This window comes from Juglans microcarpa x Juglans regia, chromosome 2D (genome assembly GCF_004785595.1).
Source record: "Juglans microcarpa x Juglans regia isolate MS1-56 chromosome 2D, Jm3101_v1.0, whole genome shotgun sequence".
Classification (NCBI taxonomy): domain Eukaryota; kingdom Viridiplantae; phylum Streptophyta; class Magnoliopsida; order Fagales; family Juglandaceae; genus Juglans; species Juglans microcarpa x Juglans regia.
The window spans coordinates 19,328,824-19,351,107 of NC_054596.1; the positions used below are offsets into that span (position 1 = coordinate 19,328,824).

Here is a 22,284-nt window from a genome sequence, read left to right on the forward strand (position 1 = left end):
TAATCTGAAAAGACTAATTTAAGTAGAGAATAGTTAAGTGATGACATGTTATAAAACAGATACATAATTGGGTAGCCAATGTGATTATATAGCTATATTACTTAGAAAAATAGATTTTTGGACAGATTCTAGATATGGAGAAGTAACTTAATAATTTCCCAAGTCTGATAACTATTTTAAGTTTAACCTTTTTCCTATTGGCATCCATTCATTCAAACTTAAGAAAGTGAAGCAAAAATCTATGTTATTGCAGAAAATGTCTAGGCAGAACAAAGAAAATAGGAGTAAACAAAAAGTCAACCACACAAGCGGAAGGACATCATTTGTTGTACTAATGGAGAGAAAAGTATTGCCTATATTCCATGTCATAGGTGTTGTGGCAAACTCTAGTTGGTCAATATGTGGAATACTATAGTAATGTGACTGGTCTTTTTATGACAAGTAGAATGACAAGAATTTGATTGATTTCTACAAAGATGTGCATTTGTCAAACAAAAGGGGAGATTTATCACACCAACACAGAAGACAATTATGTGAGCATCTATTTGTTTAAGCAAATATAGCTGCACTAGTATTAATTATTACTTGTTTATTATGTAGCGAGTGAACTGATTTGGTGTTAGCAAGCATACATACACGTGTAAGGTTATAAGTTAAGTTGTTAGTGATATGATGGTGATGGTGGTTCTGATTCATGCATCAGAATCATATGGTAGAAAAGATGAATGCTATTGAGCCAGATGCTCGCACAGATGAAGCAGCAGCAGGAATATTTAGGGAGGTTTTGGGACATAGGCCAGGATATTCCCGAGGGTTAGGCCACTCTGTTATGTCCGAATCTCCTAAAGTTCCTGGAGTACCCAATGAGGAGTATGAACGGCTTGCCGAGAAAAATGAACAAAACAGAAAAAATGCAGAGTATTACCAAAATCGGCTTAAAGAGTTTGAAAGTGGTCTATTGGAAATGCAAGAGCATATGCGAGAGTATGAATCACGTTTAAACATGAGAATGTCAGAAGTGGAGACAGAAGTAGAGTCTCAAAGAGAGACTCAAGCTGAAGTTCCTTAGGCATCCGCTATAAGCCAGCAGTAACTACTACCATTATTTTGTCGTACACTTTTGCTAACCTTTTTTGATGAAGTTGTCGTGGGGAGAATGAAGATGGTATATTAATTTTGTCTAAGATTCTACTCTATTCTACTCTTGTTGGAGAGGATGAAGGAAGCTTATGGAGGTAATGTGGAACTTGAAAAGTTAAAGATACTTTTCCCTAATATTTATCCTGGTTACTTGGTTTTGTGATTAGTCAATGGGTAAATAATTTAACTTCTTTTAAATGCTGCTTAAAAAAGTTAGGGAAACTACTATTTCATTGATGAATGAAGAAAAAGTAGTAAGAATAGGGATACTACTATTATTTCCAGCTTTGACAGCTCATGTATGAGTCATTCGGTTGTTACATAGAATATCTTGAGGATAACATGCTGTATAGTCTAACTGGATTACAGAAATTGGCCCACATATATGCTTGCATGCTATTTAATTCATAGGTGATAGGTGGTAGATAAATTGGTCAACTTTGAATTTATAGCCTATTGCATGGAAATATCCTCTTAATTATTTAAGTGGGTGTCAATTGTTGGTCTGCTTTAATGTTGTATAAGATAGGCAAGTGTAATTAAATCAGAACTATTGTTATAGTGCTCTAGTAAAATGGAGTTTAATATATAACATTAGCCAATTTTGTAAAACCAGAATTACTCTTACATTACTGGTATTATACACAGGGTTCTTGTATATACAAGTTATGATTCCAGTTCAGGTGGTACACAAGAGGTTGGTAATGGCCCTGGCAACTTATCAGGTAAATATAAACTCATGAATTTCAAATTATCTCATCATTAGTTATATTTTCGAAAAGGCCATTAATTTCCAGCTTCTAACTAAATGACATGTAGCCCCTTCAAGGAATTTTGTTTAGGATGTTTTAGGATGAAGCTGGAAAAAGATGAGTGCTTTGTTCTTTTGGCCATTGTAAGTACTTCATGATGCGTGGTATAAGGATGACCAATGAGTCATTATAGGTTGGTGGTTGTGTGGAATTGAATGTAGGATATTAATTGATTTTATGAGATTGATGTGTTTTGTAACAGGTCAATCCACCTTCTAAGGGCAAAGTTTTTCTGGAATGTGCTAGCCAATACCCCAAACAACTTCTAGAAGTAAAAATTCCTGTGGAGTAGATAGAGATAGTAGAACTGTTGGCATGTTGAAATAGCAAGTATGGATGCATTGTGGGCAAAAAAACTTATAAGTTATCAAATATAAATGTTTGAAAGAGTAATTTGTAGCTGATGAGATGATGATCTCATCAAGTAGAAATTGCCCTCCAGTTTCATTTATATATAGCATCCTCTCTAGTGGTTTTACATGCATGCAATTTGGTTGAATGTTGTACCTACAGGCCGAATTAATATTGATTTTTGGCATGTTTTAAAACCAAATGCAGGCATTGGTTTAAACCATAGTTTTGTATGCTTGGTTATGGCTAGAACACAAGTGGCAAGACTGATTAGGATGTAAATTATATAAGGCCTATATGTGTGTGTGTGTGTGTGTGTGTGTCATTATCATCATGTGTAGGAATTACCATATAATCTGCAGAACCAATGGAGCTAAAAAAGTAAGAATAACATGACAGAAACGTACCTTAAATGTTTATGGTGCCAATTACTTGCAAGTAATTGATTTGTAATCCATCCAGCACAAATCATGCTCAAACACCAATATACATGCGCAAATCGTGCTCAAACATGATTTCGTGAGCATGGTTTGCTCAAACACCACAGATCTTGAATATAGAACTTTTATAAAATATAAGAAATTTGATAAAATTTATGAAATTTTGTGAAATATTAGAGCCAACTTAATGGGAATTACTTTAACAATCGTTAGATTATGGAATAATTTAGAAACCTAAATTAAATCCCTAATGCGCCGAATAAACCCAAAAAAAATTTACCTCGTAGATTTTGAGAATCGGCGTTTTGCGCAGACCAAACCATTCCGTCGGATGGTGATAACGGCGGTCGGGTTAATGGCTTTTCTGGCATGTAAATCGTTGAAAATATTGCACATCAGTGGCGGTTTTGGTTTCGGCGAAAAACATAGCAAATGTCAGCGTAAAATCGCGACGTTTCGTCTGCGATGAAATAATCGTGGCTGAAGGGTATTTTCGGCAGAACAGAAGCTTGTTGCGGCGATGTTCTAGCACCACTTAAAACATCATCTGTCGTAGTGTAAATGGGATTGCTTTAAATATATATTTACAGAGAATAACTACAGGCACAAAAAAATTACATAAAGTAAACTTATAAATTGATGTGGTTTCATGAAATCGGTTAGATCTATTTTATAATAAAAGTAACTTTACAATCTGACGTATCATATCGAGTCATATCAATTTGTGGGTTTACTTTCTGTAATCACTTTGTTGCTGAAGTTTTTTCATTTATTAAATATGAGTTATGTGAAATTATTATTTGTTTTAAAAATATAGACAAATGATAAAAAAAAATAGATTGTAATATTTATATTTGTCTTAACATCGGCCATCTGCACACACGTGTCTAACATGTGAAATATTTAATTAAATTTGTAAAGTATAGAGTCAAATTTGAAATCAATATCAACTCTAATACCGACTCTAATACCGTGTGAAATGCAACTTGTAACAAATCATGAAAAGATATCTAACTATACATGTAGGAAATATTCCTAGATACACTAACTGGTTCGATCTAGTTGCAAATATAACTACTTTTGTAACTGTGGTAATTATATATATGATGTGGATTAAGGATGCATGCTGTAAGGCCCAGTGGGTTGTGAAGCCGGTCCGTGCTTGAGGGCCTAGCCCTTTCATTTTTTTCGGTGGGCGAACGACTTCGTTTGGAGGGGTAAGCTTTTCTTTTTCCCTCCCCCGATTTCTTTTCCTTCTCTTTCGGCATTGCAGTTACTCTGTTTAGTTTTTTTTTCTTTCTCCGCAACTCTCTCCGTCCCACGTTTCTTTCCTTTTCCTTTCAGTTTCAACTTCATTTCTTGTTGTTGGCATTAGTTTGAGTTTCCGAATCCCATGCCCTAAACCTCCTCACGTGGATTTCTGTTGCTGCGTTGCTTCTAGTTTCCCGAGTGTTGCCGTCTGCTACACTCTGTTTTCTCTCCATTTTGCATTTCGGTTTTCGTCTGCAACACACGGGCATCAATTCGCATCCCCTCCATTTTCGACTGGTAAGGGTTTCTTTCTCATCCAAGTTTCGGTTTCTCTTTCTGTAACCGTGCGATTTCTTCTTCTTAGTTTTGGGTTTGGTTTATCTTCATTTTGATGCAGTATCTGTTTTGGCTGTGAGATTGAGTAGTTTTTTTGTGAGTTTTTCTGGTTGTTGCGTGGTGAGTATTTCGGGTTGGTGCTTTGTCCTAGGTTTGGATTATTTGAAGTTTCATTGTAGTGGAATTGTTGGACTGGTGGTTGAGGAAATATTTGGAAGTATTAGTTTATACTTTATGTTATGGAGTTGAGATTGGAAAGAAGAGTGCTTTGTGTGGTGTAAACTGGTTAAGTTGACAAAATCTGCGTACTTCGCTCGAGCGAACAGCCAAATGAACATTGGCTTGAGCGGAGTGTCGAGCGAGACTCGAGCAAACCTCTCTGACTTGCATTCGCTCGAGCGGAGTGTCGAGCGATACTCGAGTGAACCTCTCTGACTTGCCTTCGCTCGAGCGGTCTGTCGAGCAAACTTGGCTCGAGCCAACTGTCGGACTTTAATATTTAGTTTATATTATCTTATGAATAGGTGGCGAGACGGATAGAGACCGTATTCAAGTCATAGATAATACACTGCAGGAGTCAGGTAAGTGGGGTTCCTATGCTAGGTTTTATACAAGTTAATAAGACTGAGGCTGATTTTATGAAAAACTTGCATATTTTGTGTTATGTTGGGAACTTGTGAAAATAAAGATCAACCTCGGTCACTCATCTGCATTATTCATGAAATCTGTGTGAAAAAGGAAAAAATATGTTTTGGCATGCATTGTGTAGACATGAGCTAAATTCTGTCCTGTGGTTTCTGAAATCTGGAAAAAAGAGCGATATTGAGGATATGAAAAGTTGTGCATTTATTTAGAAAGATGTTTTGGCTTTTGTGTTCAGCGTGTGTAACTGTATGATTTTGTTTTGGTACTCTGTATTATTTTGTTATAACATCTGAAAACCTTTGGCATGGTGTACTGGTTTTCGTATCTGACTCTGTCTCTGCTTTGCTCTGCTCTGCTCTATTATGCTCGGCTCTGTTTGGGTTGGTACCAACTTCTCTGTCTCTGAGTGCACCCACTTTGGAAACAAAGTGGTTTTATTGTGGTCTTTCCTGTGTGTACACTCGGGGCTCCGAGAAGAATAAAGGAAAGATTTCACCTCTGTCTCTGCCTGGTTTGGCCACTAGGGTTAGCACAACCCTACCACGGGGGTGAAACATGGTCTCTGCTCTGTTTGATGCTCTGTTTTGATTTGATAATGATACTCAGTTTATGTTATGCCAAAGTACCATGGGTTTTACTTGTTTTAAAACCATCGCTCTGTTATTTTGAAAATATGTTCTGTTCTGCATGATAACTCTGGAAAAATATTTTGTTCTGCATACTCTCCTTGATAAATGCTCATGTTTGCACGCTAGCATATGATTTCTGCTTACTGAGTTGTTGATAACTCACCCCTATCATTATAATATTTTTCAGATGATGTGGTGAGTCTAAATGAGGACCTGGATTAGAATGCTGTTTGTGTCTATGCTGAGGAGATGTTGGTAGAAGAAGGACTTCTGGTGTTCTTAGTTTTAATATCTTTGAGTTTTATTTATGTCTTGAGTTTAGTAAAATTTTTGAACTATTCAGTTGGTTTGTTATGACTATCAGGAGGTTATGGACCCCTTTGATTTATTATTATTGCATTAAAGATTGTGTGGAGTTTGTAATGAGATTATTGAGAAGATTTGAGATTGATTTTATTTATGAAGTTTTTTGGAGTTTATTCTTTGGATGTGTTGGGAGATATGTTTATGAGTGACAAGTAGAAATTCTCCAAGCCACCCGGGTTTGGGGCGTTACATTTTGCATCAGAGACCGGTTAGAATTCTGCATACTATAAACCTAGGAGGTTTAGATTTCTGTGGGTGCATAGGATTGAATATTGTTGAAGTGGGAAGTCTTAGAATTCACAGGCTTTGCGAATAATTATGAAGTGTGGTATTTCATAGGTCTATGAACTAAATTCATGTTGATTAAGGTTTAGTTTAGTGGCGGAGCCTTCTTAAATACTCAGATGGAGTAAGTTGTTAAATTTTGGAGAGATTGACTATTACTACCGTTGTGTGTTCCTCTTTTGTCTCTGTTATAGATATTCTTATATTTTTGAATTCTAATATATATACGTTTTGTTTTTACAAATACCACTAATTTTCTATGTTCTTATAAATTCTATTTTCGAAGCGATTTTTAAAAATTCTAGTTATTTTGTCAGGATGCCACCTCATCGTAGAGAACGAAGCATGTCGGATCTGAATGCGATCGAGAACGAAAGGGAAGCAAACCCGAGTGCTTCCGACGTATTACGAGCAACTGCACATCAGTTAATTGATGACCTTGTGCAGAATCCCATGGGTCGCCAGCGTAATTTCAATGAAGGGGGTTGTACTGTTGAGCAATTCAATCATATGCACCCTCCTTTATTTAATGGGAGAGGCGATCCAACTTTGGCGGAGGATTGGATTCAGGACATTGAGGAGATTTTGCGAGTCCTAACTTGTACTGAGGAGCAAAAAGTGGCGTACGCCACATTCAAGCTTACTGGGGAAGCGAAGAGGTGGTGGATCTCTGAAAGATCTATCAGGGAAGCAGAGGGGACAAAGATAGTCAGTTGGCTGCACTTCAAGCAGATCTTTCTTGAGCGCTTCTTCCCTAGCTCTTTCCGGAGGACAAGGCTGTGGAATTTGCCACCTTGGTTTAGGGAACAATGACGGTACATCAGTATGCTGCTAGGTTTACTGAGTTATCCCGTTTTGCTACTTATTTGTTTCCCAATGAGGAAAAGAAGGCACGCAAATTTGAGCAAGGACTGAATGAGAAACTGTATGTGCGTGTGGTGGGTTTCCAGATTCGGAACTTCTCAGAATTGGTGGATAAAGCAACAGTTTTTGAAAGAACCCTTCAAAGAAGCGCTGCAATGCATGAACAGAGGAAAAGGACTACTCCTACTGGGTACCAGTCTGGCATGGATCAGGGACCATGGAAAAAGAGGAATGAAGGTAGTAGTTCGGGAAAAAGGCTGGTTCAGAGTAATCAACAGCCCTACCAGTGTAGGACATGCAATCAAGTGCACTCTGGAGAGTGCAGAAAAGGGGCGGGATTGTGTTTTCGTTGTGGCAAAACAGGACACTACATCAGGGATTGCCCAATGCAAAATAGGAGCAACCAGACATTTACACCGCCACCTCAGAGGAATGAAGTATCGGCCCGGGGCAGCAATCAACGTCCTACTGCGCCTGCTCGAGTCTTTGCACTAACACCTGGAGAGTTTGAGGGTAGGAATGACGTGATCACTGGTATGACTCTTTGGTTTTACTTTAAGGATTTATAGTTTCTACTATTTTCTTTTCTTTGATTGATTCTGGTTAAGACTTTGAATATTCTTGGTTCATGGATGAGTTTGAATGTGATCACAGGTACTCTTTCTCTGTTTTCTAATAATGCTTTTGTGTTATTTGACTCGGGAGCGACACATTCTTTTGTTTCCACGACGTACTCTAGATTTTGCACTTTAGATACTGAAAGGTTGAGGAACAAGTTAGTGGTTGCGACCCCAACAGGAAATTCTGTAGTCTGTAGTGAGATTTTACCTGGATGCCCTCTTTCTATAGAGGGAAGACTGATGCCAGCAGATTTAATAGTTTTCCACATGGTTGGGTTTGATGTAATTTTGGGTATGGATTGGCTGGCTTCCTACCACGCCAGTATTGATTGTGCTAAAAAGGAAGTGGTATTCAGACCCCTAATGAAGGTGAATTTCAGTTCACAGGGTCAAAAGTGAGGTTGACTCCACCCATCATTTCTACCATTCAGGTTGGAAAACTGCTGCATGATGGTTGTCAGGGGTTTCTAGCCTGTGTGGTAGAAGCACCAAAGGGGGAAGTGATGTTGGACCAGATACCTGTTGTGAGAGATTATCCAGAGGTCTTCCCTGAAGATTTATCAGGACTTCCACCCGAGCGGGAGGTAGAGTTTGCTATTGAGTTAGTTCCAGGCACGGCACCCCTTTCGAAAGCACCTTATCGCATGGCGCCATCTGAATTAGCGGAACTCAAAGAGCTGTTGCAAGATTTGTTAGACAATGGTTTCATCAGGCCCAGTGTTTCACCTTGGGGAGCTCCAATTCTTTTTGTGAAGAAGAAGGATGGATCGATGAGAATGTGTATTGATTATAGGGAACTTAATCGGGTGACCAAAAAGAATAAGTACCCGCTACCCCATATAGAGGATTTGTTTGATCAGCTTCAGGGTGCTCAAGTATTTTCGAAGATTGATCTTCAATCAGGTTACCACCAGTTGAAGATCAGAGCTGAAGACGTGGCTAAGACGGCGTTCAGAACCCGTTATGGCCATTATGAGTTTTTGGTCATGCCTTTTGGCCTGACTAACGCCCCAGCCGTATTTATGGACTTGATGAACATGGTGTTCCATGAGTTTTTGGATAAGTTTGTGGTTGTCTTTATTGATGATATACTGATATACTCCAAAAGCGAGACCGAGCATGAAGAACATTTGAAGTTGGTACTTGGGACACTCAGAGACAAGCAGCTGTTTGCTAAGTTGAAGAAGTGTGAATTTTGGCTTGATTCAATCACGTTTCTGGGGCATGTAGTTTCGAAGGATGGTATTTCAGTGGACCCAGGAAAAGTGGAAGCCGTGGTTAATTGGTCGGCACCGAGGAATGTTCATGAGGTTAGAAGCTTCTTGGGATTGGCGTGGTATTACCGTCGATTCATTGATGGGTTTTCCAAGATAGTAGTTCCTCTCACTGCACTCAACAGGAAAAATAATAAGTTTGAATGGACAGCAAAGTGTGAAGAAAGCTTCCAAGAGTTGAAACAGAGATTAGTGTCAGCCCCGGTGTTAACAGTTCCCACAGCTAGAGGCGGATTTGTTGTCTATAGCGATGCTTCTAGGCTTGGTTTGGGGTGTGTACTGATGCAACATGGGAAGGTTATAGCTTATGCCTCACGCCAACTGAAATTGTATGAGCAGAATTATCCCACTCATGATCTGGAACTCGCGCAAGTCATTTTTGCACTTAAGCTTTGGAGACATTACTTGTATGGAGAAAAGTGCGAAATTTATACGGATCACAAGAGTTTGAAGTATTTCTTTACCCAAAAAGAATTAAACATGAGACAAAGGAGGTGGCTTGAGTTGATCAAGGATTATGATTGCACCATTAATTATCACCCAGGCAAAGCTAATGTTGTAGCCGATGCTCTAAGTAGGAAGTCAGTGGGACCGACAATTGCAGCTATTACCACTCAGTATAGGTTGTTGATGGATTTAGAAAGAGCCGGTATTGAAGTCTTTTCTAGTGATACAAATGCTGTCATGGCCAGTTTAGTGGTTCAACCTGCTTTGATAGATAGAATCAAAGATGCTCAGAAAGTGGACTCAGAGTTGGTGAAGCTAAGGGAAGGGATCGGAAACGGGGACAAACCTGATTTTTGTATTTCCAAGGATGGAGTTTTGAGGTTTAGGAGTAGAGTATGCATACCTGCTGATACTGAACTAAAAAGGTTGATTCTTGAAGAGGCACACCATTCTTTGTACACTGTTCACCCAAGGAGTACCAAGATGTATCGGGATTTGAGAGAGTCCTTTTGGTGGAATGGCATGAAGGGAAATTGCTAAATTCGTAGAACAATGCCTGACTTGCCAACAAGTGAAAGCGGAACATCAGAGACCTGCAGGATTATTACAACCACTTCAGATTCCAGAGTGGAAATGGGAACATATCTCCATGGATTTTGTGACAGGTCTACCAAGGACCGTAAGCGGGCAAGATGCTATATGGGTGATCGTGGATCGCTTATCGAAGACCGCCCGTTTTGTGGCCATTAAAGTTTTTTATAAACTAGAGAAACTAGTTGAACTGTATGTGCGGGAGATAGTGAGGTTGCATGGAGTACCGGTATCCATTGTGTCGGATAGAGATCCTCGCTTTACCTCGAAGTTCTGGCGAAGCTTACAAGAGGCAATGGGTACTCAGCTAAGTTTCAGTACTGCTTTTCATTCTCAGACAGATGGACAGTCAGAAAGAACTATTCAGATTTTAGAAGACATGTTGAGGGCATGCTTGATGGATTTCAAGGGATCTTGGATGCAACATTTACCATTGGTTGAGTTTGCATATAATAATAGCTTCCAGGCTAGCATTGGGATGACACCTTACGAGGTTTTGTATGGCAGGAGATGTAGGTCTCCATTGTATTGGGATGAAGTAGGTGAAAGGAAACTTCTAGGGCCAGAGATTATTCAGCAGACCACCGAAAAGATAGATATCATTCGGGCTAGAATGAAAGCAGCTCAAAGCCGACAGAAGAGCTATGTAGATAAACGCCGCCGTCAGTTAGAGTTTGCGATGGGAGATAAGGTATTCTTGAGAATTTCACCAATGAAAGGAGTTATGAGATTCGGAAAGAAAGGTAAGTTGAGTCCTAGATACATTGGGCCGTTTGAGATTCTTGATCGGTTTGGACCGGTGGCGTACAGGGTGGCTCTACCACCGGCGTTCTCGGGAGTGCATAATGTGTTCCATGTGTCCATGTTGAGAAAGTATATCTATGACCCCACTCACATCATAGATCATGAACCCTTGCAGATTCAAGAGGACATGACCTACACCGAAGAACCATTGCGGATTCTGGACAGGAAAGAGCAAGTGTTGCGGAATCGAACTATTTCTTTGGTTAAAGTATTGTGGAATAATCATGCTATCAATGAAGCATCTTGGGAATTCGAGGAAGAGATGCGAGTAAAGTACCCTCATTTGTTCAAAGGAAATTATTATAGCTTATAGCAAATTTCGAGGACGGAATTTTTGTAAGGGAGGGAGGATGTAAGGCCCAGTGGGTTGTGAAGCTGGTCCGTGCTTGAGGGCCTAGCCCTTTCATTTTTTTCGTGGGCGAACGACGTCGTTTGGAGGGGTAAGCTTTTCTTTTTCCCTCCCCGATTTCTTTTCCTTCTCTTTCGGCATTGCAGTTACTCTGTTTAGTTTTTTTTCTTTCTCCGCAACTCTCTCCGTCCCACGTTTCTTTCCTCTTCCTTTCAGTTTCAACTTCATTTCTTGTTGTTGGCATTAGTTTGAGTTTCCGAATCCCATGCCCTAAACCTCCTCATGTGGATTTCTGTTACTGCGTTGCTTCTGGTTTCCCGAGTGTTGCCGTCTGCTACACTCTGTTTTCTCTCCATTTTGCATTTCGGTTTCCATCTGCAACACATGGGCATCAATTCGCATCCCCTCCATTTTCGACTGGTAAGGGTTTCTTTCTCATCCAAGTTTCGGTTTCTCCTTCTGTAACCGTGCTATTTCTGCTTCTTAGTTTTGGGTTTGGTTTATCTTCATTTTGATGCAGTATCTGTTTTGGCTGTGAGATTGAGTAGCTTTTTTGTGAGTTTTTCTGGTTGTTGCGTGGTGAGTATTTCGGGTTGGTGTTTTGTCCTAGGTTTGGATTATTTAAAGTTTCATTGTAGTGGAATTGTTGGACTGGTGGTTGAGAAAATATTTGGAAGTATTAGTTTATACTTTATGTTATGGAGTTGGGATTGGAAAGAAGAGTGCTTTGTGTGGTGTAAACTGGTTAAGTTGACACAATCTGCGTACTTCGCTCGAGCGAACAGCCAAATGAACATTGGCTTGAGCGGAGTGTCGAGCGAGACTCGAGCGAACCTCTCTGACTTGCATTCGCTCGAGCGGAGTGTCAAGCGAGACTCGAGCGAACCTCTCTGACTTGCCTTCGCTCGAGCGGTCTGTCGAGCGAACTTGGCTCGAGCCAACTGTCGAGCCAACTTTCAGCAAACACTTTTTCAGTTCCAAATCAGTCTCCACTTATAACCAACATACTGAGTTTAGTATAGAATATTTTGGGTCGAAGTGTGGGCTGTCCGGATTGTTATTTGGCTAGTTAAGTTTGATTAAACTCGTTGAATTATGGTCTAGAGTTTGAGTCTTGAGTTGTTTAAGACCATTTGTGTATTGTTGGACTTTAATATTTAGTTTATATTATCTTATGAATAGGTGGCAAGACGGATAGAGACCGTATTCAAGTCATAGATAATACGCTGCAGGAGTCAGGTAAGTGAGGTTCCTATGCTAGGTTTTATACAAGTTAATAAGACTGAGGCTGATTTTATGAAAAACTTGCATATTTTGTGTTATGTTGGGAACTTGTGAAAATAAAGATCAACCTCGGTCACTCATCTGCATTATTCATGAAATCTGTGTGAAAAAGGAAAAAATATGTTTTGGCATGCATTGTGTAGACATGAGCTAAATTCTGTCATGTGGTCTCTGAAATCTGGAAAAAAGAGCGATATTGAGGATATGAAAAGTTGTGCATTTATTTAGAAAGATGTTCTGGCTTTTGTGTTCAGCATGTGTAACTGTCTGATTCTGTTTTGGTACTCTGTATTATTTTGTTATAACATCTGAAAACTTTTGGCATGGTGTACTGGTTTTCGTATTTGACTCTGTCTCTACTTTGCTCTGCTCTGCTCTGTTATGCTCAGCTCTGTTTGGGTTGGTACCAACTTCTCTGTCTCTGAGTGCACCCACTTTGGAAACAAAGTGGTTTTATTGTGGTCTTTCCTGTGTGCACACTTGGGGCTCCAAGAAGAATAAAGGAAATATTTCACCTCTGTCTCTGCCTGGTTTGGCCACCGGGGTTAGCACAACCCTACCACGGGGGTGAAACATGGTCTCTGCTCTGTTTGATGCTCTGTTTTGATTTGATGATGATACTCAATTTATGTTATGCCAAAGTACCATGGGTTTTACTTGTTTTAAAACCATCGCTCTGTTATTTTGAAAATATGTTCTGTTCTGAATGATAACTCTGGAAAAATATTTTGTTCTGCATACTCTTCTTGATAAATGCTCATGTTTGCACACTAGCATATGATTTCTGCTTACTGAGTTGTTGATAACTCACCCCCTATCATTATAATATTTTTCAGATGATGTGGTGAGTCCAAATGAGAACCTGGATTAGAATGCTGTTTGTGTCTAAGCTGAGGAGATGTTGGTAGAAGAAGGACTTCTGGTGTTCTTAGTTTTAATATCTTTGAGTTTTATTTATGTCTTGTGTTTAGTAAGATTTATGAACTATTCAGTTAGTTTGTTATGACTATCGGGAGGTTATGGACCCCTTTGATTTATTATTGTTGCATTAAAGATTGTGTGGAGTTTGTAATGAGATTATTGAGAAGATTTGAGATTGATTTCATTTATGAAGTTTTTTGGAGTTTATTCTTTGGATGTGTTGGGAGATATGTTTATGAGTGACAAGTAGAAATTCTCCAAGCCATCCGGGTTTGGGGCGTTACACATGCCCTCATGAATGCAAAAGTTGCTTTCATTCCTTCTGAAGTAATAATAATATTAATATATAAAATTATATCATGACGCGAAATTAATCATTTTACTATATATATGAATATAGTATATTGATAATTCGACTGATCAAAGGAAACAGGCCGGTACATGCATGCCGAATTCACAGTAACTAATTTACTTTCATAAGGAGATGGGCTACGTATCTTTGATTTATATAATGATATATACGTCGATTTAATTGACACTAGTTCTATATATATATATATATATATATATATCACGAACAGGGCCATCCATGAGGACATGCCCTTCTAGGAGCATATTAACTCCATGCAATAATATTAGCATAGAGTGAAAGACTCCAACGATTGAGCATGCAGCATGCGTGCTGCGTAGATCACTAGCTGAAACTTACAAATCATGTACTCTGACAAAGCTCAGATATTCGTCATTGATCCAACTATACTTATCCACGAAAGGGTTGACTAGGCCGGTTTTAGGTGGATAACTGTCTATGCAGTCTTTCCAAACATTTCCACCGTCCAAGTCCCTCATCACCTCCCACAAACAATTGTTGCACCGTCACTTGCACTTAAATCCGGCTCCGAAGCTGATCATCAGAATTCTGTCTCCCTTTTTAAGCCTCTTCTTAGCCTCCATGTAACCCAAAACATACCAAAGGCCACCGGCAGAAGTGTTACCAAATCGATGAAGCGCCATTCTAGCTGGCTCGAGGTCATATTCGTTCAGCCGTAAACCCTTGCCAACCCAATCAATTACGGCCCTTCCACCAGGATGGATACAGAAGTGGTCCACTCCAGCCTTAAAAATTCAAATGCGATCCCACTGCTTCAAGTTCCTGGCTGCTGGTTTTGGTCTGCTGGATTGCTACTATGAGGTAGCGGAGTAGTTCCTTTAGTGGCGGTACTTTAGGCACTAGCACTCGGAGGTTAATTGTAAAAGCTTGTGCAGCAGCTTTTGTGTGGCTTTTTGTGAGGCAAAAGCCAAGGTAGCCACGCTCATCTTCTACTTGTGTGCAGCATTCATATGCTTCATCGTTTGAGCCAAGATGCGTTCGAAATAGATATTTTAATCTCAAGATAGCTCGATGCTTTAAAGCTCTGTTGTTTGTGAAGAGCATTGAACAGCCTCCGGCACGGAATAGACAGTTGGAGAGGAGCATGGATTTTTCTTTGCCACGATACCAGTGCGGACCCATGGATTCCGTACTGACAACGATAGCAAATGCTTCTTTATATGTCTTTGAACAAGCGCTGGACAATATCGATTGCTATAAGGCTTGCACTGCAGCCCATTCCAGCGAGGTTGAAAGCCTTAATGTTCTTCCTCATCCTATAATGATTTAGGTTACATTTGGTTACTAAATTACTTTTAACTCTTCATTACAATTTTTTTTTAAATTTTAATACAAAATATAATAAACATTTCAATTTTTCTAAATTTTAAAATAATAATAATATTAAAAAATAATATTCTAATAATATTTTATCATCTCAATTCAATTCATTTCAACCTCTAAACACTCTTATTATCCGCGCAGTTAGGGAGGGCGAGGGAGAGAACAAGGACACGTTCACGACAAGTATGTCGACTTCTGATGGAGAAACTCCTGTCCTAGCAAAAAGCTTGTCAAGTGTGTCAAAGATGACTTCATTCGTCTCAAAATCGGCGTCTACCATTGTTGGACATTCTTCTCTGCCCGCGACGACATTCGGTGGGCCATAAGTTTCTTCACCGAGCCCTGAACTGATAATGGTTTTCAAGAGAAACCGGTATTCTTCCAAACCCAGATTCTTGTTTCGGAGGACGATTTTTGCGCAGGATTCAGTGTCGAGCTTCCTGTCCTCAAGGGCCGGCCTGTAGCACTCGTAGGCCAACATATAACAACCTTGGTCTCTCCATTGAAGAACCATCCTGCAGATGCAGGAGAAAGCATATAATAGAGGTAGCAAGCACAGTACCATGAAGAGATCCATGGCTAGAGATCAGAGATGAGAGCGAGAGAGTGTTTCTCTTTCGTGTTCTACGTAATGCAAGTTTTGTGGCAATATTGTCTAGCTCTAGACGGAAGTCTTATACACCTTCAATCACCAACTAATTGGGCATTTAACTCTTACCTAACAAACTCCTATAATAAATGATAGTTTTTCTTCTTTGTTAACTTAATAATGTTAAAAGTCACAGAAAATACAGGAAAAGAAAAAAGTGGACTTAAACAGTTATATTATTTACATGAACAAGTAATATTTCACCCAACGGAGAAAAATGGGAAGACAAAAAAAAAAAAAAAGAAAAAGAGAAAAGAAAAGAAAGAAAAGGCCAGTTGGCCTTCCCACATCAGACGGAAGCGAAAAAGGGGAGCCAAATCAAACTCCCTAGCATTTCTCTGAATGAAAGGAAGGAAATGGAACATGTCAATGTCATTGGAGTTTTGAGTCTATCTTCTGTTGCAAAGAAATTGACATAAATTTGGCATTAAAAAAGAGCATCACAAGGTGAACTGTTTGCTTCAACTGCCCGCAACCCCACGTGAGAAAGGCCCATTTGTGTCTTCTAATTAATTCAAGACACCACACAATAAATATCCTATTTGCAAAGGTAACTACTAATCCAAATCCAACCAGGATCTTTTCCTTTCTTCTCTTTTCCTTCTCTCTTTTTGGTTTTTTGCATTTTCAAAAGCAGAAGCCACCAACTTGAGCCCCTTTTATACAGATCGGGTTATCCTATTTCGATTAAATTATTGAGGTCAATCGCAAATTAACATGATTAATATACTAAAGTTGAGAAATATTATAAGAAAATTTTACACCATACATCCCTTTCTAAACAACTTGTGATTTGTCAATTTTATTATTTTATTTATACATCCACATTTTTAAACATTGAGATAGAAATAACAAAAACGACAAATCATATGTTAATATAATGAAAGTTTGTAATGTAAGATTTTTACATCTAATTTCTCAATAAAAATACTTCTACGTTCCAAATGAAAGGAATGCGAATTTATGGTACAAACAATGAGAAAAGAACACACTCAAAGCCTAAATTGTGAACATCAAAATGTTTCTTTTATTAATCATATAAAAAAAGTGATGAACAAAAGAGTGAGCCAGCGCATGTTATCATATTGTACATGCTAGATGCCAACTCATGCAGGGCTTCAAATTGCATACATGACTTCGAGATTTCATGGGGCTGGTTTGGATTTAGAGATGAAATGAGATGGTTTTAGATGAAAGATGAAAGTTGAAAAACATATTGTTAGAATATTATTTTTTAATATTATTATTATTTTGGGACTTAAGAAAATTGAATTGGGATTTGAAAAAATTAAATTGTTTATTATATTTTGTGTGAAAATTTGAAAAAGTTATGAAGATGAAATAAAACATTTTCTAAATCCAAACAGGACTTAAAACTACAAAAAAATTGCTCAAGTCAAATTCGATGGGGAATAAATGAGGCAAAGATAGGACTGATGTTAATTACGTTTTTCCCTCAAGAATTACCACCTCATTATCACTTAATTCATCTCAATTTTGATTTGATAAAACTAGATCACATGAAATATCATATTATTGTCACATAGTCGTTGTTCATTGAAAAGAACTCTCGACCAAACAATTTCTCACATTCTCAGCATGCATAGTTAACACGTATCATTTTAAGATGAATTTGGATTTTTTAGAGTTGGGTAAGGTCTAGAGTGGAAAAGATAAGATACATAAGGTGGACCTTATAACATTTATTGAACATTTAATATTGCCCAAGAAATCCACTCGAACAGCTATAAATATTATGAGCCACTTCATGTGTTTATTTCTATTCCACTTTAAGCCCTAAAGTTCGATCAAGAATTCGGTCAAGAACTCGAAATTTCTATCCTTTTAAAAGATAAGTGTCATTAAGGTTCTGTTATAGGTAAGTGGGTCGTTGTTTGTAGATTTGTATTGTACGTAATCAAAGTTTAGGATTATGGATAACAATGACTAATGCGATACTATTTCGAGATTAGTTCCGGCAGTTATAGCAAATCCCCGAGAGGTGATGAGGGATCAAACTAAAGGAAATATTGATGTAGTAGGCAAGCCGAACACATGGGCAGCATGGGAATAATCAACATTTTGTGCTGTGCATCTTCCCAAAAATGCATGCGGAAAGTCTGCATATTTTTAAAGATATTGCTACGCCCCAACAGACTACAGATTGCTATATATTCAGTTGTATCACTTCTCACACTACCTGCATTAAAACCACAACTTCACAATGGCAATTTCCTTAAAAACAGGTTTTTTTTTTCTCTTTTCTGGAAGTGAAATTGAGTCAATTGATAATTATGCCAAGTTTGAAGAAGACGCTAAATTTATTTGCCAGCCGACCCGGAAAACCCATCCTCACTACTACTGACATGATTGAAGCTGATTTGCGAGGCACTAAGGACTCCTTGGATACAAAAACAGTTTTATTTCATCTTATTATTAAATTTTTTTAAATTTTCACATAAAATATATTAAATAATTTAATTTTTTTAAATTTTAAAATAATAATAATATTTTAATAATATTTTATTTAATTTTTAATTTTTATTTAAAATCATCCCAAACTATCTTACTATGCAAACAGGTGTAAATGCAAACAGGTGTAAAAGGTAATGAAAGTACATTGGTCTGATAGTGCGCCTACCCTCATCAATAGGAAAATGTACATACGGACTTGCGTAAACAGTGAACTAAATTATGAACGTGAAACGCAGAAAAAGCAGCAATAATGACCCCACGAAAGTTGTACCAATTTCCCTCCATTAGCATAGCCATTTTCAGTCACCATAATGTGAAAGTGGGGCACAATCTGCCACAGATTTTTAGATAACCTCTGCCAATCTAATCTATGCTGGTCAATCCCAAACAACTTCAAAACAAAAATGACAGTCGATAAATAACCAAAAGCTCTGTACAATCGTTTTTACATCTTTCATTCTTAAAAAAAAAAAAAAAAAATTAAAAAAAAAATTAAAAGAAAAGAAGACAAAAAAAAAAAACAAAACGAAAGTGAAAAAGCTGGGAAGTAACCGAAGAACAGAATGTCCTGTTCTTCTTCCCAAGTCTCTGAAAAAGCGCAGCAGACGAAACAGATGTGGTTTTGTCACTCGTGCTCTGAGAATGCTTTTAATTGGGTAACCAGAGAGCCATAGAAAAAGATTGATCAGGCACGAAAAAGAGGATTGTCACGTCATTAACTTATGCCTTCTGTGGTGGTTCCTTTCAAGTAGCCCTTCCATTATCACCTTTTTATGGTTCTCTCTTGATTCGATGTTTGGTAACTTGATCACTCTTTCTTCCCTGCCAAAACCCACGTGCCGGTGAGGCACGGAGTATACCCAGATCGACGTGAAAACAATAGCACAAAGCCTTCCCCACAAGATTGTGATCATAAGGCTAATGACAAGCAAGCATATGCCAGAGTGGAGACTAGAACAACACATCTTAACCTTCTCCGGCTTCTTTTCAAAGCCTGACAAAGACATGGGTGAGTTCTTTTTTTCTGAAATTGAGTCTGAACAAGATGATGAACCAGGAGAAGATGAATGTGACAACCCAGAATTTGTTCTAACTTCTTGATCAGTATCAGTATCCACAGATACCGGATTCACAGATTTGTCATCACTCGAATCATGAGACCTTACGGACAGACTACGGCTTGATTGACACGAATCTTGACTAAAGCTTTTCCTATCACGAGCCTTCGCCTTCTTAGTCTGTAAACAAAAAAAGGTTGTATGGATGCTCATCAAAAGGCCATCAAAAACTGCCAAATCATTTAACTAATCCTATATTGGGAGTTAGAACTTCAGAGATAGACTAACCGATATTGCTTCAAACATCACGTCTCTAAGCACCCGAGAAAAGGTTCGCTTTCGAGTCAACGTTTCCTTAATTTCCTCCTTGTTTTCCACACGGACATACGGAAAACCTTGACTGCCCGACCGATCGACCACACCTTTGGACTCGAGAACGACTTCCATGTCGACAACGGGTCGAAAACAAAGCAAGAACCTGTTTCTTGAAACGTTCTTCATTGTACGGTTATGTAAGATATATAAAAGGGGCTATGGTTTTGAAGAGTTGCAAATGGTAGGTTCCGGTTTAAACTGGGAAAGAGCAAGCAAGGAAGCGAGATAATTTTAACTTCTTGGTGTTTAAGGTGTGAAAGGCGGCCGGCACTAGTTGGTTCAATCACGAGACAACAAAGTGCATGGGCATCATATATAGTTGGATTGCATTCTTGGTTTTTTTCCTCTTGACCAAAGCGAGAGATTGGGCGCTATATTTGAGTCTGGAAGTGGCCAACCAACGCGAGGGAGGATGGGCGGCTTTTGGGGCTGCTCGTTAGTGGAGTAAAGATATACAAGTCCGTTCTAGTTTTGCTGGTCAAAAGGGTGGTAATATTGGTATTTGAAAAAATCTCACAAATTAACCTGACTTATTATAAAATTATTTTTATTATAAAATACATCCAACATATCATATGAAATAATTTCAATTTATGAATTTATTTTTATAGAATCTCGTTATAGCTGTAACACTTCTTGATTGATATTATTGCTTAATTGGTTGGTTGAAAACTATAATAAGAGATTTCTTATAATCTTTGGATGGCCGTTGATGCCAGGTATAATAAAGATTATTCTACTGGCTAATTAATCAACAAAAACTAAGGATTGAGACCGCGACTTACATTATTTGAATGGCTGTTGATGCCGAGCATAATAAGGATTATTCTGCTGGCTAATTAATCAACAAAAACTAAGGATTGAGACCGCGAAAAAGACGCAATAGAAAATAAAAATTCATAAACCTCGAATATAGTTTTGAAACCCACAAACCGAACTCAAATAGTTAGGAAATTTGAGATTTAGAGAATTTTGTCCCAAAAGACAAAATCTCAATTATTGCCTAAAAATAAAATACAGAATAAAATAAGTATCTTGCAAAAAGTTTGGCTCAAACCAGAAATAAAATCATCTCTAAAACCGAGAGCAAAATATTACCATAAAAAGAAAAATAACCTATATAGATGATTTGGAGGGGAAACAACTGATTTCGGGGTCGAACCATGGACCACCAGGCATTGTGTGGCGACTACAACGTTTGGGTTGAAAAGTGCTCACCGAATTGGGATCATATGTCCGATTTCGATTCTCGTAACCAAAATACTGACATCTAGGCAATATTGCCTCAATTCGTAGAATCTTCACATTTTCTTGCTATATTTGTGTTGATTTGCCTTCTCTAGGTAGTTCAGGGCCATCAATGTCAAATCTATCAGCTCAGCATCATCAGACCCAGATCACCCTACATCAGCCGTCCATTAAATTCTTGGACATTATCCATGGAAGTGTTTTGTAAATATGATTTTTTGGCAAATAAAGATATTTTCTAAGAGCATTCACATCCGGCTCTCTATACCTCCATTTTCTCCAAAAGTTAGACTTCAAATTTAGGGAAAACCCCCAATGCACTTGTTAGCATCGTGTTTTGCACATTTTTGGATCAAGCTTTGACAACTTGGGTCTTCCAAAACAAGCTTGCAAAAGATAAAGGGGGGAGACAGCTAAGGGGGCGGCCTTGGGGCCGAGGAGTAAATAAGTGAAAGAGTTTAAGGATCAGAGAGCTTTCTCATACCTAAACCTTGCTATTTATATCGTGGGTTGGGGGAGGTGCAGATCGTCTTTATCTTCACAGAGTTCGTGCCCTTCCTACTATTTCTTTTGTCAGAGTCCTTTAATGCGGCGTGACTCTGTGGCGGCATCATAAATGTGGCATGTAGCTCGGTGGCAGCTCCATTAATGCGGCGTGGTTTCCAGGCCTTGCTTCCATCCCATGTGAGCCGTAGATGTTCTGAAGTCAATGGATCGAAGGCCTTCCGCATTTCCCGTTGCGTCTCACGCAAGTCCCTAGGTTCAGAATGTGGCCATGTGATGTCAGGCTGACTTGTCCTATCGGTTACTCGACTCATTTCCTTGGTAGACACTCTGCTCCCTATATGGTCCTGGTGACCCTTGGGTCAGGCACAGGGCCGTGGCCCAGTGGGCTTTGTGAAGTGGGGAAAATTCCCTTACAGCACTAATGCACCTTCCATCTGCCTCCTAAAAATAGGGTATGGATTTGGAGATGCTACAGTGAATCCCCATATTTAGGGAGCCACTTCGCATCCACTTTCCTTATTTCGGCTCCTTTACTCTTGTGTAGCTTCTCTCTCTCGTGCCCTACTTGCTACCAAGTCTCCTTTGTGTCTCCATTTGGCAACCCCTCCGATCATCTTCTTCCATAAGTTTCTACACCTCTGACATGTACACACCCACTCACAAACAAACACACACACACACACACACACACACACACACTCTCTCTCTCTCTCTCATGGGAATGCTCTAGAGTAATAGACTAGAACCCGTGTTACAGATTTATACATTGTTGTTATTCCATTCTTTAACCGTTCGATTGTGGCAGTTGAGATTGGGTCTCTGTATGTGCTTGTCTAAGGTATCTACAGT

At 38.7% G+C, this 22,284-nt stretch overlaps 2 protein-coding genes and 1 pseudogene across 2 annotated transcripts; 1 reads left to right on the top strand and 2 right to left on the bottom strand.

Moving 5' to 3' along the window:
- Positions 1 to 10,625: 10,625 nt before the first annotated feature.
- Positions 10,626 to 11,168, top strand: LOC121249344. Its single transcript, XM_041148054.1, has one exon. It carries the CDS (start codon positions 10,665 to 10,667, stop codon positions 11,166 to 11,168), a length of 504 nt encoding a protein of 167 aa, XP_041003988.1. The 5' UTR covers positions 10,626 to 10,664.
- A 2,847-nt stretch (positions 11,169 to 14,015) lies between these two features.
- LOC121251256 lies at positions 14,016 to 15,810 on the bottom strand (annotated as a pseudogene).
- A 2,680-nt stretch (positions 15,811 to 18,490) lies between these two features.
- On the bottom strand, positions 18,491 to 20,108 carry LOC121248661 (uncharacterized protein At5g23160-like). The gene is made up of 3 exons (XM_041147199.1): positions 19,594 to 20,108; positions 19,302 to 19,485; positions 18,491 to 19,265 (listed from the first exon to the last, which is right to left on the bottom strand). Exons 1-3 carry the CDS (start codon positions 19,804 to 19,806, stop codon positions 18,955 to 18,957), a joined length of 708 nt encoding a protein of 235 aa, XP_041003133.1. The 5' UTR covers positions 19,807 to 20,108; the 3' UTR covers positions 18,491 to 18,954.
- Between the last annotated feature and the right edge of the window lie 2,176 nt (positions 20,109 to 22,284).